The sequence below is a fragment of the Sinohyriopsis cumingii genome, chromosome 18, assembly GCF_028554795.1.
Source record: "Sinohyriopsis cumingii isolate HCF-2022 chromosome 18, ASM2855479v2, whole genome shotgun sequence".
Lineage (NCBI taxonomy): Eukaryota > Metazoa > Mollusca > Bivalvia > Unionida > Unionidae > Sinohyriopsis > Sinohyriopsis cumingii.
In genome coordinates this window covers 16,688,636-16,711,591 of record NC_142978.1, presented here as the reverse complement: position 1 = coordinate 16,711,591, position 22,956 = coordinate 16,688,636, and the positions used below count along the sequence as shown (strand labels likewise).

Here is a 22,956-nt window from a genome sequence, read left to right as displayed (position 1 = left end):
AAGTTGAGTATAATTTAAATGTTTATCAGCTTGAGAGTAAATAAAGAAACACTTCATGACTGACGAGTTTTTCTTTATGTACAAACACTTCATGACTGACGAGTTTTTCTTTAAGTACAAACCCTTCATGACTGACGAGTTTTTCTTTAAGTACAAACCCTTCATGACTGACGAGTTTTTCTTTATGTACAAACCCTTCATGACTGACGAGTTTTTCTTTATGTACAAACACTTCATGACTAACGAGTTTTTCTTTAAGTACAAACCCTTCATGACTGACGAGTTTTTCTTCATGTACAAACACTTCATGACTGACGAGTTTTTCTTTATGTACAAACACTTCATGACTGACAAGTTTTTCTTCATGTACAAACACTTCATGACTGACGAGTTTTTCTTTATGTACAAACACTTCATGACTGACGAGTTTTTCTTTATGTACAAACACTTCATGACTGACGAGTTTTTCTTTATGTACAAACCCTTCAAAAAGACCTATACAATAAATAAATCATGTAGTCTAGGGGAAGCCGGGGCTAGTTGATACTGGGGCAAGTTGATACAAGCGGTATTACTTACTTAGTTATTTTCAGGAAAGCTCTATTTTGTATCTATTTTTAGATGCACGCGAGATATCTACGCTGCATTTCCGGCAAGCCGTAAACCTCGTTGGTCTTCGAGTTATCGGATGTTTTTAATTTGCGAGTTGCGTTGAAAACTTTTTGAAGATTTCTTGCTAGCATTTTGCGAAAGCACGGTAAGCACGACAAATATGATTTTAATTCTATTTTATGCATAGATGTTTCCGCTTTTAAACAGAAAAGTGTCGTTCAGTTCCTGCTCTTCCATGTAAAGTAACAAAGAAATTTAGCATGGCCTACCTATCCGGGCTAATTGATACACATGTGCCGGTGCTAGTTGATACTGTATCAACTAGCCCCATAGGCTTAAATGTGTACATTATTGCATGGCCTACATGTGTACATTAAAGCATTTTATTAATTTATAGAAATAGGCCTATGTTTGATGTGCTTCAACGTGTTTGATGAATTTGATGTGATTTAATTTTCATATTCAGATTCAGATTCATACTCGAAATCCACCGTGTTCATATTCGTATTCATAATCATTCATATTCATATCCATTTATTTGTGTTAATTTATTTTATCTTGAGTGTTGCATAAAATTGTTTTACTGTTTTAGATGGTACGAACGTATAAGCGGAAAACCACTCGAGGAGCTGGGCTAGATGTTTTGGAATGAACTGGCAGCTTCTGGAGAGGGTGAAATAAAGTGCGGCTATGCTCGGCCAAGACAACTGTCTTCCGACTCTGAGGAAAAAGAGTTTGTAACATATCTGCTTGATGCATCTAAAATATTTTTTGGCTTGTCACCAAAAGAAGCAAAAAAAAACTGGCTTATGAATTAGCAGTACACCTCAGCAAAGAGATTCCAAACAACTGGAAAGCTAATGTGTCAGCAGGTGATGATTGGTTTTCAGGGTTTATGAACCGCCACAGCAGTGTTCTGTCAGTGCGTAAACCGGAAGCCACCTCCATCGGTCGTATCACCATTTTTAACCGTACAAATGTAAATTTGTTTTATGACAATCTGGAGAACTTATCCAGGCGTTTCCATTTTCAACCACAGGCCATATGGAATGCTGATGAGACAGGCCTCACAACAGCACAAAATCCTGGCAAAATTTTAGCACCAAAAGGTGTTAAACAGGTGGGAGCTGTAACAAGTGCTGAAAGGGGGACTCTTGTAACTCTGTGTTGTGCAATAAATGCATTGGGCCATGCCATTCCTCCGATGTTCATATTCCCAAGGGTGAGGTACCAAGAGAGACTTGTTGATGGCGGTCCACCAGGGTGCATTGGAAGCTGTCACAAATCTAGTTGGATGACAAAAGAAAACTTTCTTCTCTTTCTTCAGCATTTCGTTAAACATACCAAACCATCCATTACCCAGCCAGTTCTTCTATTATTAGACAATCATGAATCTCACATCTCCGTTGAGAACATCCAGTTTGCAAAGGACAATGGAGTGCTCTTATTATCTTTCCCACTTCATTGTTCTCACCGGCTTCAGCCTCTTGACTGCACAGTTTATTTTCCACTGAAACGCTATTATAATGCACAGTGTAACACCTGGTGCAATGCCCATCCAGGACGGCCCATGCAAGCACTGGACATTCCAGCTGTATGTGCTCCTGCATTCAAGTCAGCCATGACACCAACAAATATTCAGGCAGGATTTGAAGTTACAGGAATTTATCCCTTTAATCGAAACAGAATTTCAGACGACGCTGTTTTGCCATCGTCAGTTACGGATAGACCAGATCCTAGCAAAGTATCAGAAGGATTGATGTTGCCGATTGAAGAATCATCATCACCTGCGTCGGCACCAATTTCTACCGCTCGACGGTCAGCTGCTGAATCTTCCACCGATGAAGGCCAAAAAGTGGTAGGCCTAGGTCAACCTGCACAGTCTGAAGAAGAACCACATTCGTCAACGTCAGAAATGGTCTGTTCGGTTGAGGGAACATCAATACCATCAACGCTGCATGCATCAAATGACCACATGGAATCATTTGCTGAACCAGCTGCAGCAACCCCTACTGCGACTACTGGTAGGCTTAATGATCCAGAACCATCAGCGTCTACGAGTCCAGGTTCTTTGCATATGATTCGTCCACTGCCTAAAGCCAGGCCACAGAGTGAGAAACGGACAATTAGGAAAAGAGGTAGAACTCGAATTCTTACTGACACTCCAGAAAAACAACTGATTGAGCAGGACACTGCAGCGAGAAGTTTGACTAAAAAGTCCAAGCAAAGCACAGGTCTGAGAAATAACGACAGTCAAGCAAAGAAAGATGGTGGCAAACAGAAGCGAGATAACAACCAGGACAAAAAGACAGCAAACAGGCGTAAAAAACAGCAGTAGAAACAGGAAAAACTCAGACTGTTATGAAACAGCAGTCTCGCAAGAGATGTCGTAGACGTTTGTTTCCGAGTGAGAGTGCTAGTTCTGATTCTGAATCAGAAAAGTTCTGCCTCATTTGCACTGAGCCATATGGCAACAGCAAGTCACGAGAGCGTTGGGTTCAGTGCATTGTTTGTGAGATGTGGGCACATGAAGCATGCACTGATGGAAGTTTGAGCTTTGTCTGCCAGAACTTTGACTCTAGTAATGACATGTGACTGTGCAGGCCTAACTGATCTTACAGTGACAAACAAGTTTTTTAAATTTCATTCACATTTTTCTGATTTTCATAACTTTTCAGTTTCTTGCACTGGTAAGGCCCAGTGCTGAACATTTCTTGTAAGACATGGTGACTATCAATCATGAATGTGTTTGATTTTCAGCTATCTCAGTTATGTAACAGGGTGCTCAATTGCAGTAGTTAATACGACTAATGATGTCTCAACTTGCCCCATCAACTTACCCCAGCATGGGGCATGTTGATACGAACCGGAGGGGGTTACTTTTCACCAAATTTCTTCTTTATTTGTTTACTGGAGAAAATATTATTATAGATTATAATGCCCATATACATGACTGAAAAATGCAGTTGTCAATTTAACTTGTAATATTCTTTGTTTCACATTATTTTTTATATAAGTGAAATTGGTATCAACTAGCCCCTGTCTCCTCTACATGTCACCTGAATAATCCCCAATATATACAGAATATTTGCTTACCATTATTTAAAACGAATCCGGATATTAGAGAGTTATGTATCCAATCACACATTTATTATTGGTGGAGGTTTGAATGCGTATACTTCCTCAGAATCTGATTTTATAATATATGATAGCAAAACTGTCATTGATAACGCCATAGGCGCTTGTACTTTTCATCTCTGTGAAACGTCACACGTAGTTATATCAGTTTCTAAAAATAGCCATTGGGACAAGGCGAACCGGTGTATTGGCGTCTAGTGTTATTTACCGTGTTCGTGTTATTATTCTTACTGAAAACCGTGTACCAGGCGTTAAATTTGTTCATCTGAATATAGATGTGCATTCCAATATTTTGTTACAGTGGTCCTTAAGCCTGCAGGCTGTATTAATCATATAATCAAATTTGATGAATCTTTCTAGAACACTGTAATACACAAACTGCTTGCATTTCATCACCGATAGATATACCCTGAATATTTTGAGATGAAAATTCCAAGGGAACTGTCAACCCTACCCCACCCCATTAAATAAAGCCGATGGAGTACTCCTATATTTGATTGATGTATTAACATAAACATACAGAGGGATGTCTGTAGGAAATTGACTATTTCTTGTATTTTGTATAGCGCACAATATTACACTCTGCTTAGTTGATGTGACATTATGCATGCAGAATATTGAAATGTTTCATATATATTCCATAATTTTAAAAACAATGTATCAATGGTTTTTTGTTTTTTTTTTGGGGGGGGGGGGTATTAGTGATTGTATTAACCTTTTCTGATTCTGATGTGTTAATCTGTAACAAAGTTAAGAAAAGAGGAGAGCAAATTTTCCTGTATATTTCAATGTCCGTTTTACAAACAAATCCTAATTTTGAATGATAGTTTAGAACATATAAGAATGCATTATATTTATTAGAGTTATGGTGTTGAAAGGAGCAGTACTGGTTGATTATATTTATACTTTGTGAATAATACATTTCCTTAATTAAAGGATATATACAATTACATTTTCCATGAGAACTGCCAGCCCCCCCCCCCCCCTTAAATAATGTTGATGAAGTATTCCTATATGTGATTCATGTTTTAAATAGAGACGGGTGTATGTAGCAAAGTGACAATTTCTTATATTCTGTTAAGCGCATACAATTACATTCTGCTTATTTGATGTGATATGCTTGTACAATCTAGAAATGTTGCATATATATTCCATATTTTTAAAAACAATGCATCAATGTGTGTTTGGGGGCTTTATTTGTTTGTTCTGTTGGTATTATGCATTAGTGAGTTTTATTAACCTTTTCTGATTATGATGTGTTAAATCTGTAATAAAGTTAAGAAAAGAGGAGAGAGAATGTACATGTTTATTTCAATGACTGTTCTACAAACAAATCGTAATTGTGAATGACAGTTTAGAACATATAAAATGCATTATATTCGTCAGAGTTATGGTGTGGAAAAGTGAAGGACTGGTTGATTATATTTATACTACGTGGATAATACATTTCCTTAATTAAAAGATATATGCAATTAAACTTTGTCGGGAGGTATAATTTTCTGCATGTATTGATGGAAACAGCAACACAAAAACTGCTGTCCCTAATGACAACAACCAACCTTTAAAATAATATACATTTTACAACACTAACTGAAAAGAAAACAATGTAGATATAAATAAATATTATTAGTTTCAACACATTCATTTGGGACACATGCATACGTACATACATACATACATACATACATACATACATACAATCCATCCATCCATCCATACATACATACATACATACCGCTCAGGTGGCCTAGTGGTTCGAGCGTCCGCCTAAGATGCGGGAGGTCGTGGGTTCGCTCCCCGGCCGAGTCATACCAACGACTTATAAAAATGGTACTAACAGCTGCCTCGCATGGCGCTCAGCATTAAGAGTTTAGTGTTAGGACTGGTCGGCCCCGGTGTCAGGATAATGTGACTGCGTGGGACATCATGCTACATGTCTGCGGCATAATGCCCCAGTGCTAGACATCACTATAAACTGCCACACTGCAGACATCGTTACTGAAAAATTGTTAAAGCTACGTTAAGAAATCTAAATCACACACACACACATACATACATACATACATACATACATACATACATACATACATAATATGCACAGAGTTTTACTAAACAAAGATTGGAAAACAATACAAACGGATGACCAAGAAATAAAATGTACAGAATTATTAATGTACGCGCTTATATATTATAGTTGAATATATAAAACATTACATAATGATGGAAGTGCAAATAAAAACAACTTTATTTTTGCATATATGTCGCGAATTACTACGTGTTACTAAGCGTCTCTCAGCGCTTTGTCCGTATACAGTATGACGGCAGCCGGGCACATTGATGTTATGGTCTATTTTTAGCACAAGGTAGGTTTAAGAACAAGCGCCATTCTATGTGGAGGATGTAGGTATATGGGTTGTCATTGATAACAGCAGTCTATTCTATGTGGAGAATGCAGGTATAGGAGTTGTTATTGATTCCGGCAATCTATTCTATGTGGAGGATGTATGTATAGGAGTTGTTATTGATTCCGGCAATCTATTCTTTGTGGAGGATGTAGGTATAGGAGTTGTCATTGATAACGGCAGTCTATGCTATGTGAGGATGTGTGTATAGGAGTTGTTATTGATATCGGCAATCTATTCTATGTGGATGATGTAGGTATAGGAGTGTCGATGATAATGACAGTCTATTCTATGTGGATGATGTATGTATAGGAGTTGTCATTGATAACGGCAGTCTGTGTTATGTGGAGGATGTAGGTTTAGGAGTTGTCATCGATAACGGCATAGTCTATTCTATGTGGAGGATGTAGGTATAGGAGTTGTCATCGATAACGGCACAGTCTATTCTATGTGGAGGATGTAGGTATAGGACTTGTAATTGATAACGGCATAGTCTATTCTATGTGGAGGATATAGGTATATGAGTTGTCATTGATAACGGCAGTCTGTTCTATGTGGAGGATGTAGGTATATGAGTTGTCATTGATAACGGCAGTCTATTATATGTGGAGGATGTAGGTAAAGGAGTTGTCATTGATAACGGCAGCATATTATATGTGGAGTATGTAGGTAGAGGACTTGTAATTGATAACGGCAATATATTATATGTGGAGGATGCAGGTATAGGAGTTGTCATTGAAAACGGCAGTCTATTCTATGTGGAGGATGTAGGTATAGGAGTTGTCATTGATAACGACAGTCTATTCTATGTGGAGGATGTATGTATAGGAGTTGTTATTGATTCCGGCAATCTATTCTGTATGGAGGATGTAGGTATAGGAGTTGTCATTGGTAAAGGTAGTCTATGCTATGTGGAGGATGTAGGTATAGGAGTTGTCAATGATAACGGCAGTCTATGCTATGTGGAGGATGTAGGTTTAGGAGTTGTCATCGATAACGGCATAGTCTATTCTATGTGGAAGATGTAGGTATAGGACTTGTAACTGATAACGGCATAGTCTATTCTATGTGGAGGATGTAGGTATAGGAGTTGTCATTGATAACGGCAGCATATTATATGCGGAGTATGTAGGTAGAGGACTTGTAATTGATAACGGCAATATATTATATGTTGATGATGCAGGTATAGGAGTTGTCATTGAAAACGTAGTCTGTTCTATGTGGAGGATGTAGGTATAGGAGTTGTCATTGGTAACGGTAGTCTATGCTGTGTGGAGGATGTAGGTATAGGAGTTATCATTGAAAACGACAGTCTATTCTATGTGGAGGATGTAGGTATAGGAGTTGTCATTGATAAAGACAGTCTATTCTATGTGGAGGATGTAGGTGTAGGAGTTGTCATCGATAACGGCAGTCAGTTCTATGTGGAGGATGTATGTATAGGAATTGTCATCGATAACGGCAGTCAATTCTATGTGGAGGGTGTATGTATAGGAGTTGTTATTGATAACGGCAATCTATTATATGTGGAGGATGTAGGTATATGAGTTGTCATTGATAACGGCATAGTCTATTCGATGTGGAGGATGTAGACACAGAAGTATAGCGGGAAATACTAACTTGGACGGAAAAAAGTTAAATCACTGTGGTGCAAATTTATTGGAATTGTGCCAGCTATCTGGAGTGAGGGTTGCAAATAGTAAATATCTGGGGGGTGATACGGGCATTGCAACATATATATATATATATATATATATATATATATATATATATATATATATATATATATATATATATATATATAAGAGTTCAGTTATGGTCATATTCTAGTTACTTTTCACCAACCAATACTATTTCATTTTGGCCTGGTTCATTATTTTTCCACACAGCTGAAAATAATGAAGATAGATATATTTGGAATGAAACACAAATAAATATATGTTTCAAATACATAAGTTCTTCACTGTCAGAGAAATCTCGTACTATACTCACAATGTTAAATAATAATTATATCGACACTGCATGAATTTCTTTTATGGGAGTGTTTGTAAATCAGCAGTCGATGATACTAGATAATCAAAATATCAATAACCTACCCTGGTATGATGCAAATTGTAAATCAGCAAAAGCACAGCGCGCTTGCTACACTTATTAGAGGGAGCGAGTCTGTGAGCGATTTTGTATATAACCGTTTGACGTAAATGTAAGTGAATAAAACAATGTCGCTGTCAGTAAGTTGCACATGCCTGACTTTGAAACTTCCAAAACAATAATACCACAGATATCATGGCTTTATACAAGCTTTATACAAGCACCATATAAACATATACATGGATAAAGTGAACCTAAACTAAACAAAGGAAAAGTCAGGTCTTGAAAAAAAAAACAGATTTAGAGAAAGTTCGAAACATTTGTGAACATATTTAAAATGTTCAAACAAATATGATGAATAGGAAAATAAATCGCATAGGATATCAGTACTTTTCAAAATTGCTTGACACACATCCTGAGGTGGATCAAAATGTTAGATTAAACGAAACACCCGACACTCATCAAGAACAGTTGGACGTTACAATATATAAAGATGAAAATCGGGGAAAACTGGTGGTATTGATGACCGTTTGAGCGATTGTTTTCGTGTGGTATTTGATTCGGTTGTCCAGCTAGGTGAATGATAAATGGATGGATCTCGATAATAATTCAAAATTTAAGCAGCTAACCTTTCAAATTCCGCTTGATGTTGAAAAAAGTGGATTTCGAATAGAAACATCAGATAATATTCACGTCTAAAAACGACGCTGTAGTAGATTTGGCGGAATGTATTTCATAAGCGAGTCACGTAATTGAGTGACGTCATCAAAGTGACGTCAAATGACAACAGTGGCTGAATGAATCAGACATGATGGACGATGTACTTGATTATAAATTTCAGTCTTTTTTAACCATTCTGCCTGAATCACATAAAACATAGGAAAATGACTGATGAGGCACAGCTTGAACATAATATTGTAGCGACACAAGCTGCGATGGAAATGAAACGAGATTCGACTGGAAATGACATTCAGACAACATCAAAAGTAAGCGAGACCGACAACATCAACCAGAAACAACAAATACTTGACATTCGAGCAGATTTGAACAACTCAGAGGTTAGCGTTCAGACTGAAATTTCTTCTGTTAAATATAACACTGATGATGTTAGCTCGCCTGGGGCAGATATAAGCGATGGACATGATCCCGAAGATAGTGGACCATCACATGACACAACTGATGAAGGTGGTAGTGTTGTAAACACAACTGGAGAAAATGACAGTATTGAGGTAATTCTAAATCAGCTTTCACCATATATATTCCAAGAATATGAGCATTCACGTGACCTTGGACAAAGTTATATCAGCAGCGACCTTGACAGTACCCATGAATATACAGATTCAATCGTTTCGAAAATGGACTATGAGGGTTCCGATGACTTGGCACCCATACATGGTCAGGCGTGTGCATCTGCAACTGACCTGTCCAGATGGACATTTAATGGACAACCACAGACATCTGGATTCGAATACAGTCAAGAGGATGCAGTTGGTGGGGCTACCAATTCATTATCTCTCCAAGACTTCAACCCCGATATACATGAAGGGATTTACTGCAATGAAGGTTCCTTTACCTATTCAAATCCATACTGTACTGACACATTTACAGAATCATATATCGTTCAGGACTCAAACGGTGAGATTATCGTTATTAATGTACCAGCTGCTCAGAATAGTACAGAAAATCAATTTCAAGCCGAATATATACCTGAACATGATCCTATTCAAAATACGATCATCGCGTCGCATGTAGCTTATACAGCACCTTTCCACAATTACACAGAGTCGATCCCACCCGTAAATTGGTATCCACCGACTCAGGAGTCGTATGGACACAATACAGAAATGTATGTCCAGTTTCCACAGCCACCAAACCCTCACCTGGAAACACTCCAAAATTCATTACTTCCTCTGTTTCCATATTTTGACCGGCCCTTTTCAACTGATTCTCATTATTCCAACACGAAACCGCAGGATGTGGATGATTCCATACAGTATCCAATCTTGTTTGTGTCTGATGCTGGTGTTCTAACAGCTCTTCTAAATCATGGAATTTCCGTAGAGATGACAAAGGACCGAGCAGTACGCATAGTCTGTCATGACCTACGGCTTGTGGTAGCCACAAACTGTCGCGGAAGCAGCAGTTGCATCTTTCATCCAGCGGCAAAGATTATTCAGGAGTCCACTACTACCAATGTTGACCTTTTTCTAGCAAGAAAGGCTTCCATGACAACCGAGTTCATCACCTTTGGGAATAACTTCAAAACTTACAAATTTGACTACAAAATTATCGAAGAAACGATGTCAGACTTTCAGGACATTTCTAGTGATGTGTCCGTGAACTACTTGTATTGCGCGGAAGGATATGGACCTACTGCAGTACAAGAATGTATAAAAATAATTTATAACGCACAGTATCAACCATTCAAGGAAGGGGGTTTTGCGATCTTTATAAATGGTGTGAAAATAACCCAAAACGCTCGAGGAGATGTATCCGTCATATCAGCTCCAAAGTTCCTACGTCTGTCTCCTATCGATTGTGTGATTCGGCTAAATACACATTTTGTTGAAATGAACGTGGAGGCGAATTGGAGTGTTAAGGTTCGTCGTGGTTCCCATACGCTGAATGCGAGTCATCTGGGATTTGTTGTGTCTAATGGGAAAATTGAGGCCGCCTTCGACGAGATCAATCGACTGAGAGCTTTCAGCCTTCCAATGAGAGTACCAATGTACGTCGGTCCGAAAAGATCCCGGCGTCCTGGTGCGGCCGCCCGCAGACTATGTAGATCGCCGGTTCGAACGGAGGATGACCACGCTGGATATACGCTTCGGGGACCAATGAACTGAATAAACAGAATAAAATGGGGGTAAAATGTGTGCCAATTTATTGAAGATTGTGGAATAAAATTAAATTTAGAATTACGTTTTGTTCTCTTTATAATGATTGTTAAAATTTAACGAATAACCCGTGTCTATGGTTAATGCCGAAAGAATCTATTTCATACTATTTGCTGATTTTACTGTCACTGACGTCACAACTTTTTTCAATAAAGAACAGGGAGAAAATTAAAACTCGTAGAGGAAAACTAAAATAAATCAGAACCAAGCTATTTCTTCACATCTTATCTTATCAGGATGAATTGTTAGTATATGCTCATTATTATTTTCAATTAATCTTTCAAAGGTCAGAATCATGAATTAGTTTGCGATACTGAACACCTTGATATTGCACGCACGTGCACGAAACGTGTACCTTTGTAAACAAACCATGCACACTCATGTAGTAGAAGCTTTACGTTCTGGTTGATTAAATTTGTTTGTGAATGAACTAAACAAGCTGTTTCGTCCATTTGAAAGTATATATGATAAATTTAACGATGTGGACGAGTTCACTGAATCAGAAACGAAACTTTGAAACAAGCACACGAACGAACGTGATATTCGCAATGTCAAGAACAAACGTTAGAGAGGCAGCAATTGAAAATAGTTCCGATCATTGAAACGGTTATTTAGGTGAAATATTCGTATATATAGATAGATGTATAGATATACATAGTCTGTCTATAGGTTACAATGATGGTCGGCGGGGCAATTGTTAACGCCTTCGCATTCGACGGCTCAAACTACCTTTTCCTATGCTAAAACCAAAAGAATCATACGCCGAACGCAAACACCATGACAAGTTTATGAATGAATTCCAGACCGCGCACGATGATTAATCCCACAGACGCACCGAACATCTCTATTACCTCAATATGCGGCTGCGCGCTGAGCAGCATACCAAAACGATTTATGAGGATGTCGATGTCCAGTGCGAGAGCACAGCCTTGTGAACAGTAGAAAACAGATTTCATGTAGACTGTCGGCAAGCCTAAGCTTTCTGGCTTTTTACACAACTCACCCGAGCAGGGAACATGATGTTTGTCGTCGAGGATGGGGACGCTACCCTCGGCTATATTGCCTGTAAATAATTCTAATCTTCTTCTAATCGAGCATGTGTGGATATTCTTATGCATAGTCGATTCTGAACGTGAGTTGCTTGGTTATAGCTCAAGATCCATCGGAACTACAAAGCACGGTAAACTGTTGAACATTTTAAAACCACAAACACAATGGATAATAGGTTTGTGGCACTATGCTGGAGACCGAGAGATCACTAATAGACCGAGCCAGTAGTCAAAAAGATGACAGACGCCGCTAAAGTCTCACAACACGTTACCAAGCCACATTACTCTAAAAGTAGACAGTATGGCAGATTGACCTGCCTTCACTAAGCAAAATATGCCGGTCGCGATTTGAAGTTATAACCGCTAGCGAGGTGCATCAACCCGACCACTTGTTCTGCCACACGACTAGCATATGCTGACTTGATGTCACCAGTAGTCATACAAAGGCAGAGCCCTTTGCCACAAAGGGGCTTCCCAAAGCCCCCAACCTTTTGGTACGTATCTTTCAGTGGGGGACACTAAAGTGATTCAGTTTGCTCTTGATTGATCAGGAACAGTAGTTTATATGTCCTTTATGACAAAACGTGGCCAAGCACAGCATACAGGCTAGGCAGAATTAGGTCAACAACCATCGTAAGCAGGATATTGTGGAGAGATTCAACCGTACGTTAGCCTAAAGGCTCATTGGGAGAAGTTGATTTCCCTGTAAATAACGATAATATTATTAACGCGATCGGTCAGAAAGGAAGAGCAACGACTACTCTCTAATAATGGGTAAGGTTCCAATATTAAACGGTAGCACACGGAAGGAGGGCATGTAAAGTCACCAAACATATGTGTTCGGTAAAGGTCTACATGCTAGAGCGTACGGCTGCTCAGACTGGCTTGCCTGTACCCTATTTTTGCTTGCCTCCAACAGTACAGATTCCAAGCTCTGCTTTTCGTATCTCCCTGGAATGGTTATAAGATGTGTTGGTGCCAACTGTCCTGTGAATGGCACAAGAGTTTCTGGATCCTATGCAGCACATATGTTAATGAGATCACGAGTATGTCAGCGATTTTCCACTGTTCCCGAAAGTAATGTCAATTACGACAGGCAGGGAAGTCCTTGCGCATCATTCTACCCTGTCAGATTTGAGTCACATCCTCTGTATTAGAGGTCTTCACCTTAGTATGATAGTCTTCCTTAACCTATTCATACTAGTAGTCGCTTTTCACGATATCTCGTAACCACTACTGCGTTAAATCACTATCTATTGGTGGTGGTTGACATTGATCACCACAACAAGCAAATTGAACGAACCACAACTCTAGCTACTTAAGGAAGGTCTCGAGAATGTGGCAGAGGACTCTGCCCACGTTGTTCCAAATGATGCAACGTGGCTTGTAAGTTTGATCCATCTTTCTGGCGTCCAATCTTTTGTTTCATTTGAGAGAAGATAGGGTACGTTTGCCAGCGAACATTGCTGTCGAAGTGGCAGCACATTTCTTTTGCAGTTCTGTGGGTAGGAGTAAGGACAAGTGGATGACGACTGAGAAAGATCGCGGTTACACCGGTCGTCATACACCAGTATTTCATTTGAAACACACCACTTCTCCTAAAGAGAGTCGAAATTAAATTCATACGACCTGTACAGATATCGCAACGCATACCATAGTGGCAATGGCATGATGGCGAGACATTGGGTCATGAGCAACTGCTTTGTTAAGCCGAATGATCCCGCGTAATGTCGATAACGTATGTCACTACTCATACGGACATGCTCGGAAAAAGGGAAACCCTTTCAGCATGTTGATAATTTTAATACCTACGTAGTCAAGCATAGAAGTGCTTAGGTGGGTGTACTACGACTACGATCCGTTGTAGTACGTCATATGTTTCCCAAGAATCGCCTTGTCAAAACCAACCAGATAGTTCGTCTTGCGTCAGATGCTCGCAAGAAAGCCCTGCTGGCCACGGTCAGTAACAAGTCGATGTCTCGTACGCTTGCAGCCGTTTTCACTACTGGCTGAAAATTTTCCATTGCCTTGTTCTCTGGCAGCCAGACCTTGGTCTGTTTCTTTTCGGAAACGATGACCTAGGCAACCTCAAGGTACGTCAGTACGCCCATATCGACCATAATCTGCATAAAATCAAAGTCAGCCCAGCCACGGTCGTTGCGAGCATCACCGTTATATTTGGGCTTCGCCAAGCCATATGGGAATAACTGGATGAAGATAGGGTCAAAGCCCAACAATTCAGGTGTACAAATCACGTAGGACCTCGAGAAAGCAGTACGTCATAAGCCACACGTGTTATCCACTGCATAAGTGACCAAGCGGTTCAAATTATGATGCACACTCATCCATACCCAAGGCGTTGTCGTCAAAATAGACTTTCTTTCCAAGGTTTAAACACATTGTAGCCTTTGGGGCTATTCCAGAGACCACCATATCCATAATCAACGAATACCTGCTGGATGTTTTCCAGCATATCCACTAGCGTGGACTTCCATTCTTTTCGCTCTCGGCAACGCAAGCAGCAGCGGAGGCTTCGTTAAGGATTTTGGTATCCTATTCGTCATTTGCGGAGGTATACTTTCAACAAGTATTGATAATATGTATGTGCTACTCATGGGTTCTAAAGCATCGACCGTCGGGCTGCACAAAATCTTCTGTGAAATTGGAGGTCCATATTTGTTCACTGCCGCCAGGAGCCCTAATCGTCTTTGGCTCGCCTTCCTTAGCCCGCTGAATATTGTTCCAGTCATGACCCTCGTTATACTCAATACATGCAGAGATAAAACGGAAAGCGGTGTTTTTGTTTATATTATTTTGCTGGGGATTTTTTCGGGGGCGGGATGGGGTGGTGGCCAGGCGCACTATTGCTGGCCCCTTTAGCAATACTACCCACTATTATAAATGTCACTGGCGGATACGTTCTTGAGGACAAGTCTACCCCCAGAGGATACTTTCCGGCTTGGCCACGTTATTGACGATTGCACCTGTCTCGTAGATTCACATTTTCCATTTCGTAAGTTTTTGCCAGCAAGCAACCATAAACCCGTGGCTTCTAAAGACGTTTTCATAGAGCCCTGTTATAGACTGTGTAGCACAGTTTAGTTCGCCGATGCCTAAAGGAGTCGATTCTTCTGGCTCGGGCTATCTAATATTTAGAGGCTGTACACAATATGTGTATGACGGAAGGACTTTAAGATGACATTGGGCTAAATACAAAAAATATATATATTTATCTTAAGATGCATGGGCCTACAGATGTTTGTCCCAATACTTATTTCTAAGATCTCGCACACAAAGAATATACAATAAGTGTTAATTAATAGCAAACTACATATAGAAACAAGTTACAAGTGCGGTTTGAAGCAATGGCAATAGAGGATTACAATTCTACAATCCAAATGATTCGTTTGACCTATAGGTGCTTCAGTCATAAATGTATTACGTAGACAGGTAGATATGATCGCCACACTGCATAACTTTGTGATGTATCTCAGCATTCCTTGCATGTTAGGAAAAACAATTATTAATTTGGCTTATATCATGTCGTAGACTCTATGTGTCCTGTAAATTCATACGAGTTTGAACTATGAAGGGAAATAATAACAAGTAGGGATATAGTTTCCCATGCATGAGTTAGCTCCCTTACAGGTTTTTTGCGTTTTCTGTCGCTTGACTGAGGTGGAGACACTATGGAAAATTTCAAATTTGATCCTCTTTGATACCGTATTTCATAAAAATAACAAATTAATGTTGAATAACTTTCCATCAAAACATACAGTGGGCAACGATCTTTATCAAATACTAAAGATAACACGTGGGAAAAGAGTCAACTATTACAGGTTACAAAACGTTTTCATCGCGTGAGCTGAAAATTGCTTTACTATGGGTTTTTTCTGACGTGAGTAAATAATAAACAAGTTTCATTGTTTTCGTTTCAAGGTTTGGATCACGGTTAAATGACATTAATACACCTACCTACTTGGAACCTGTTTATAATCGGATTTTGTACATTCGTATGTATATCCGTTTGTCTGAATCTTTCGTTTTCGTATCAGAGAGCTCTACTTCCAAAAGTCTGCCAAACTTTACATATGGGTTGCTCTTGAATGCACAAAGATCATAGTGTTTTGGGGATCAGCGTAAGTATAAACCGAAGTAGGAAATCTTTTCCGTACTATAACTTGGTTTACTCTTTTCTTACCTTCACCACTCTTCAAAGACATATTACAATCGAAAAGCGACCCACGAAAACTGTCCATTACCTGGCATAAATGTCAATAATCAAAGCTTCAGTGACTTGATAAAGAAAAATATTTGCAAGCAGTAGAGTTCTACTTCACATGCCTTCAGCAACTCTTGTAGATATTCTATCTTTCTTTGAGCATTAGAAGAAGCTAATCACTAGTAATTCTCGAGTGTAAAAAGCTATCAGCAGGATCATTGCAAAGCAGAGATCAAATGTGTTTTCGCCAAAACAAATACATCGCATAATTTCACTATACTAATCAGATTTGTAACTCCTAGGGATAAAAGGAATCTGATTTCGCAACCAAAGATCACAGTGCACTACGTAAGGAAAACCGGTTTCACTCGACAATTTGAGTCTCACTTCATGAATGTGGAGTTTAACACTGAGACTGGACGCAATATTGTAACTGGAAACGGACAATTTTCAAACTAACGACAGTCAGCGGATTTAAACACAGTGGGGCGGTAAATTGTAATCACGAGGCTTGCAAAGTGATGTCTGTGATAATGTAACTCCTCCAAAATGCACGAGGATAATCTGTGTACAGTACATTGACTTTGCAAACTACGATGACGCGTTCTGCGACCCTGAATGATAAAATCTACTCGTTCGTTTAGTCACAATTACATCCTTCCCAACCTGTGACTACTCACGTCAGGATCTGGATAAGCTAAAGACTGTTGACGATACCAATATCCTATAAACGAGGTTGATAATCTTACCAACAAATTGACATTTTCCATCAATTAAAACAAGCCCGATCCAAAATGTTCGCATTGTTTATATGTGGATGACTACAATTTTTCAGTCGGCTGGAAATTTCTCATCTACTGCATAGCTTTCTACGTGGAATGTTGTGGAAATAATGTGTTCACGTAAACTTAGATCGGTGAGACCTTTGCTTATACCCAGTTCCACGCTGTTAATTATGAAGCCAGATTTATACTGATTTGCCGTTACACTTTATGCATAGATACAAAAATTTTAAAAAATTACAAAAACAGAAGTAAACAAAGTTACAAAATAACCAGAGACTTAAAAATCCGGTAACGAAAATAAAACTATGTCTATTAGATCATTCTTTGCTGATTATTTTAAAGCGATTTCTGACCAACCATTAAAGCCCCATCAGAAGAAACAAGAGTATGCAAGACACATGCGAAAATCCGCACGCTTATAAAACTGCTTAGCCAGTTCAGATCGCGGAAAATGTTCTTGGAATGTTGACCCAGTATGACTTTGCATGATGATTGAGTGAGCCAATCCGATTTTTTAATTCCAAACACAAATAACTGTTGATTGACAAGAGATCGCGTGCTTTGATAATTAAGAGCTTATTTAATTGGTTCTTTGATTATTTTTTTATTTATTTTTTTATTTTTTTATTTTTTTTACTTTACGCATTTCCATGAGAAACTATGAAATCTTATTTATTGCAGGCAGCTACGAGTGAACAGGGAGCCTATCTAATTTTAGCCTGTGGCTCGTGACAACGAAGAAGCTTACTGCGGAGTGGGATCTTGTCTATGCAAGACTGAAAACATTACAATTAATCAATACAAGGTCTGTCAGATTTGTAACAATATCATTGTTGATGTAGCAAAATACAGTGGTACCAATTCTATTGAAGTCATTGACTTGCATCCAAGCATTATGAAGCTATTGCTAAAATCATATCGCAAAAATTAAGCTAACATTCATCTCAGTGAGGGAATAATTTTTTTGAAGACACAAAAATAGTAAACGCGGCTTAAAAAAGGTAATCGGTATTAATTAAATAAGTGTCTCCAAAATCAGTGAAACTGGCAAAACATATAATAAGCCATTACATCAAAACCTAACATAACCCATTATATAAAAACTATTATAAATATTATATAAAAAAATATATCGTAAATTATTATATCATAACCTGTTATAGGTTATTATATGAAAACCTATTATAAACTATTATAATACATACTAATTTAGAACTACGTGGTAGATCTGGAGTTCGATAAAGCTGTTCACACACCCCGATTCGAACTACTTTTTTTTTCTTTTTCTTAGACGTCTGGGCGTAGATATTTTTAGACGCAGTAAATTGAACTTTTATAAATCCCTCGTTTGATATGGCTTACGAATATATCATGACCCGATAGCCTTGTCGTATCCCTACGCCGTATCTGACTCTCTATTTGCAGGCTCAGAACATAATACGTATACAGTGTTGTATATATATCAAAATGTAATATAAAGTACTATATCAAAATGTATCATAAGCTAGTATACTAAATACATATAATAAAATATTATATCAAAGCCTATAATAGACTAATATATGAAAACCGTTTAAACACGTATTCAATCAAAAACCTATTATAAACTTATTAAATCAAAACACTATTATAAACTTATTAAATCAAAAAACTATTATAAACTTATTAGATCAAAAAACTATTATAAACTCGCCTATCACTGTTCTCATAAATAATTCTGATTTGTGCTGTTTTCGTAGTGAAAAAAAATCAAACTATCGCAGATGGTCCCAGTACATATAAACAATAACCTATTTGTGTCTGTGCCATAAAACATAAACAACACACCAAACATTTAAATAACAGCACTCTTGGCAAGGGTAACTAAAGACCAGCAAGTTTTCTTCTAGCAGTTTCCACCGTGCTCGAGAAAGCTATTTTCTCTCAATTGGTTGATCTTTTAATTACCAATGTCACACTTTTATTAGCTGTTGTATCATAATGTGCATGTTAAAATACTTTATAAAGAATAGTCAAGGATCTTGATGATAGAAAAATGCATAGATGCATGTGTCTTAATAAATGATTAGACTGTCTGCCACGTAACTGACTGCTACAAAGCTATAATGGTGTGTTTTAACGGAAATTAAATAGTTGCACAAACTCAACGTGTTAAGACTGGTACAACAGTCATTACCTTTCAGGATAAAGACCAATGAATTCAGCGAGGATAGATACTTTGGCCAGTTTCGTTTAATGTATTTTTTTATATTGTGTAACGGATAGTAATCTTATTATGCAAAAGACAATATCTTATCCTTATGGTCAAATGGTCAGAAAACTAGAAATCGATAGCATAGATTGCATTGACTTGTTTACAGATAATAAACTAAAGATAAACCCAAAAAACGTTGAAGCAATTGCTATTTGCTAGAAAAATATTCAAAGATCGTTCTTTTTGCCTTCAAGGAATTTCCATAAAATGTGAAAGATACGTTACACACCTAGGAATTACATTGGATTTTTCATTCAGTGCATTAGACTGATCCGAATTGGGATTAGATTATAGCGAAGACGCTGATGATCGGGATTGGGATTAGATTATAGCGAAGACGCTGATGATCCGGATTGGGATTAGATTTTAGCAAAGACGCTGATGATCGGGATTGGGATTAGATTTTAGCGAAGACCTGAAAGCATTTTAATGAATGAGATGTTTATATACAATGTGACTGAAAAAAAATGATTGAATCAGCCACCAAACTCGTACGCATGAAATCCAACAATGAATTTAACAAAATGATGAGTGCCATGTGACATGATGTGAAACGACTGATATAAGGAAATAATTTTCTTCCTGACTATTACTAATCAGAATATGCAAGTTAAACTAGTAATCAACAAAAATCAACGGATGAAACTTATAAACAAATATGAGTGACACATAGATCTATCAACATGGATGATCAATGTTTAGAAATTAAATAACAGTGAACAATGTTTCATCTACCACTATGATATCAAGAATTTGATTTAGCCAACTATGAATGAGTTTTGATTCTGTCACCAAGGGTGATCAAAGTATGGAAATTATACAAAAGGACGAATGTTTTATCAACAAGTAGGATATACACATATATATTTGATTTTCACTAAAATAGTGATACTGAATACGTTGATTTCATTGTAACACAAATAGTGATATTGAATACACTGATTTCATTGTAACACAAATAGTGATATTGAATACATTGATTTCACTGTAACACAAATAGTGATATTGAACATTTTAGTAACGTAGCATATACCTCGTGTCGTCCAATTGACGACCACATTGTGTTTTCGGTCAAGAAGTCACCATGCATGGCCCGCCCCTCCAAGTATGTCGAGGGATCCCTCAAGCGCCCCCTTATTCATTGTAGACCCATTGATCCCAAAGCTTTAGTCCTTCACTATGAGAAAACTATTATCTTCCTCCGAGCCAACATCACCACCGACAACAGCAAACAGGTTATTTGAAACAACACTGAGCCCTACGACTCAAAACTACTGTATGGGAGTATTACCATAATCACCAGGTTCGTACATGAATCTGTATCTGACAACAATAATTTCACATAATTATAAGAACTCAAACATATTTCATCCCTTATTACATATAACATTTAAATGAATTCTATTCGTCTGTTAGTACAAAATGGCTAACTTGAACACAGACGGTCTATCTAATAGCATGACGTTATACGACATAGGTCTGACGATCTGTAAAATTTAGAATAAATATTGTAATATCCAGTATATCAAACAGTTCTATCACATAATACGGATAGTGAGGAAGAATGCAATTTTATAGTTCACAGACCTCTACAGCAGGAGATTGCTCCAATAATAGTTATTGGTATATGTATTTTTCAACACACGATCAATACCTGGTTTGGCTGGGCAGTGTATGCTGTAACATACGCTGTAGAGGTTTTTTGTTGTTGTCAGGAAGCAGTCCGTAAAGTAGACAGCCTCTTAATAAAACTTGTGCTTTGATATTTCTGACTGTCTTCATTCTTGAAGTACCTTAGTTATGGTACGGTCCACGTTCAGAGAGCTTAAGGTAATCTGTTTTCTAAACGCACGCAACTTACTCGTGCGGCATTGGGTGAGCAATTTCAGTGTTTTGAAATAACTTAAGACGTAAATAAACCACTCTCAGGTAACACTGTACGCTGAAAATCCAAACCCAGCACATATTAGTTCACGTACAATCCACAAGCATGTTAAGTACACACACTTGCGTGACACTCAGATGTTATACTTGAATATCAGAATGATATAACAAGGCATCAAACCGAATTTAATGTTCTAAAAAGGAATGTCCTAAATAGATAAGGAAAGCAAACAATTTAATAAGGCATTTTATGGGATAAACAGCCGTTATTAAAATTCAAGATTCTACAACCACAAAGAAAGATTTGTAGATAATCTGAAACTTACCATCTTTAAATAGAAATTGTATGTGGTCAAATGCTCTAGATATTTGCAAGATTACATGTTGAAATATCCAATTCGTTGTCATGGTGTTATACATGTTAAACAGAATCCCTACTCACTTAGATAAAGACAGAGTGAAACTGTCGTGGAAATGCACAAAGCATTAACATCGTGGTATTGCTACTTTAGTGCAAAACTGTGAAACAACCTTCTTAACAGTTTCAAATGAAAATATGCTTCTAAGATATTTTCACAGCTTATCACTAGCTTGAACGATCCACCATGTATTTGCTGTGCGTGCCTGTAATTGTTAGTTTGGTATTATAGCCTGCTGTCTAATTGAAATATGTATTGTGGTACATGTTAAGTATAATATACAAAAGATTTTAGTATTGTCAAATATATTCAATTATGTTAAATATGTACGAATGTGTGTGCAACGATACATAAGCATGTGTATGATTTTGTATTTTTTGTGGGGGTTTTTTTTTTGGGGGGGGGTATTTGACTTTGACTTTTAACATAACCAATTCAAAAATTGAGAACCACCTGGAAGATGGGTCAGTCATGACCAAATCTGTTATCCTCCTTAAAGAAAGTTGTTTATTATTATTATTATTATTATTATTATTCTGGAAGTTAACGGTTTTCTTTTCTTTTCCTTTCTAGTTATAAGTCGAGGAGAGGTAATTTCGTCCGTAACGTTATGAATGATTTTGAGCTAAGGCACCATATGAAATTAAGAAAGAGAAACTAAAAGAGAATTTAAATGGTATTAGAATAAGAAACTATTCTGCTGATGACGATGCTGACGACAACGACGACGATGATAATGGTAGTATGAAGAGAGTTAACAGTAAAGAAGTGGGTTTTCAGTTACATATTAGTAGCCAATATTTGCTGAACTCCTATATTCATGTATTTAAGGTATCATTCCATGATAGGGAAGCACACACACACACACACACACACATACACACACACACACACATATATATATATATATATATATATATATATATATATATATATATATATATATATATATATATATATATATGTGTTTTATATAATATATGTTTTCTCGTTTATAGCAAAATTCAGATTAAACGGTATAATTATTTAATCCTTTAGGCTTCGTTGTATCTCGTGTTGACTGCACAACTTTCGTACTTAGAAGTACACATTTTACTAGACCCCCTGGCATGTTACTACAGGAAAGCGGCGATTTAATGAGTAATTAGCTTGTCTATTAAAATAAGTACAACTACCGACGTCTGACAATGGTACGGAATTGGA

The 22,956-nt window shown here is 37.6% G+C and overlaps 1 protein-coding gene across 1 annotated transcript; it reads left to right on the top strand.

Annotated features, from left to right (window-relative positions):
• The first annotated feature begins 9,062 nt into the window (after positions 1-9,062).
• LOC149776149 (uncharacterized) lies at positions 9,063-11,161 on the top strand. Its single transcript, XM_089941685.1, has one exon. The coding sequence runs from the start codon at positions 9,128-9,130 to the stop codon at positions 11,087-11,089; it is 1,962 nt and encodes a 653-aa protein (XP_089797811.1). The 5' UTR covers positions 9,063-9,127; the 3' UTR covers positions 11,090-11,161.
• The last annotated feature ends 11,795 nt before the right edge of the window (positions 11,162-22,956 follow it).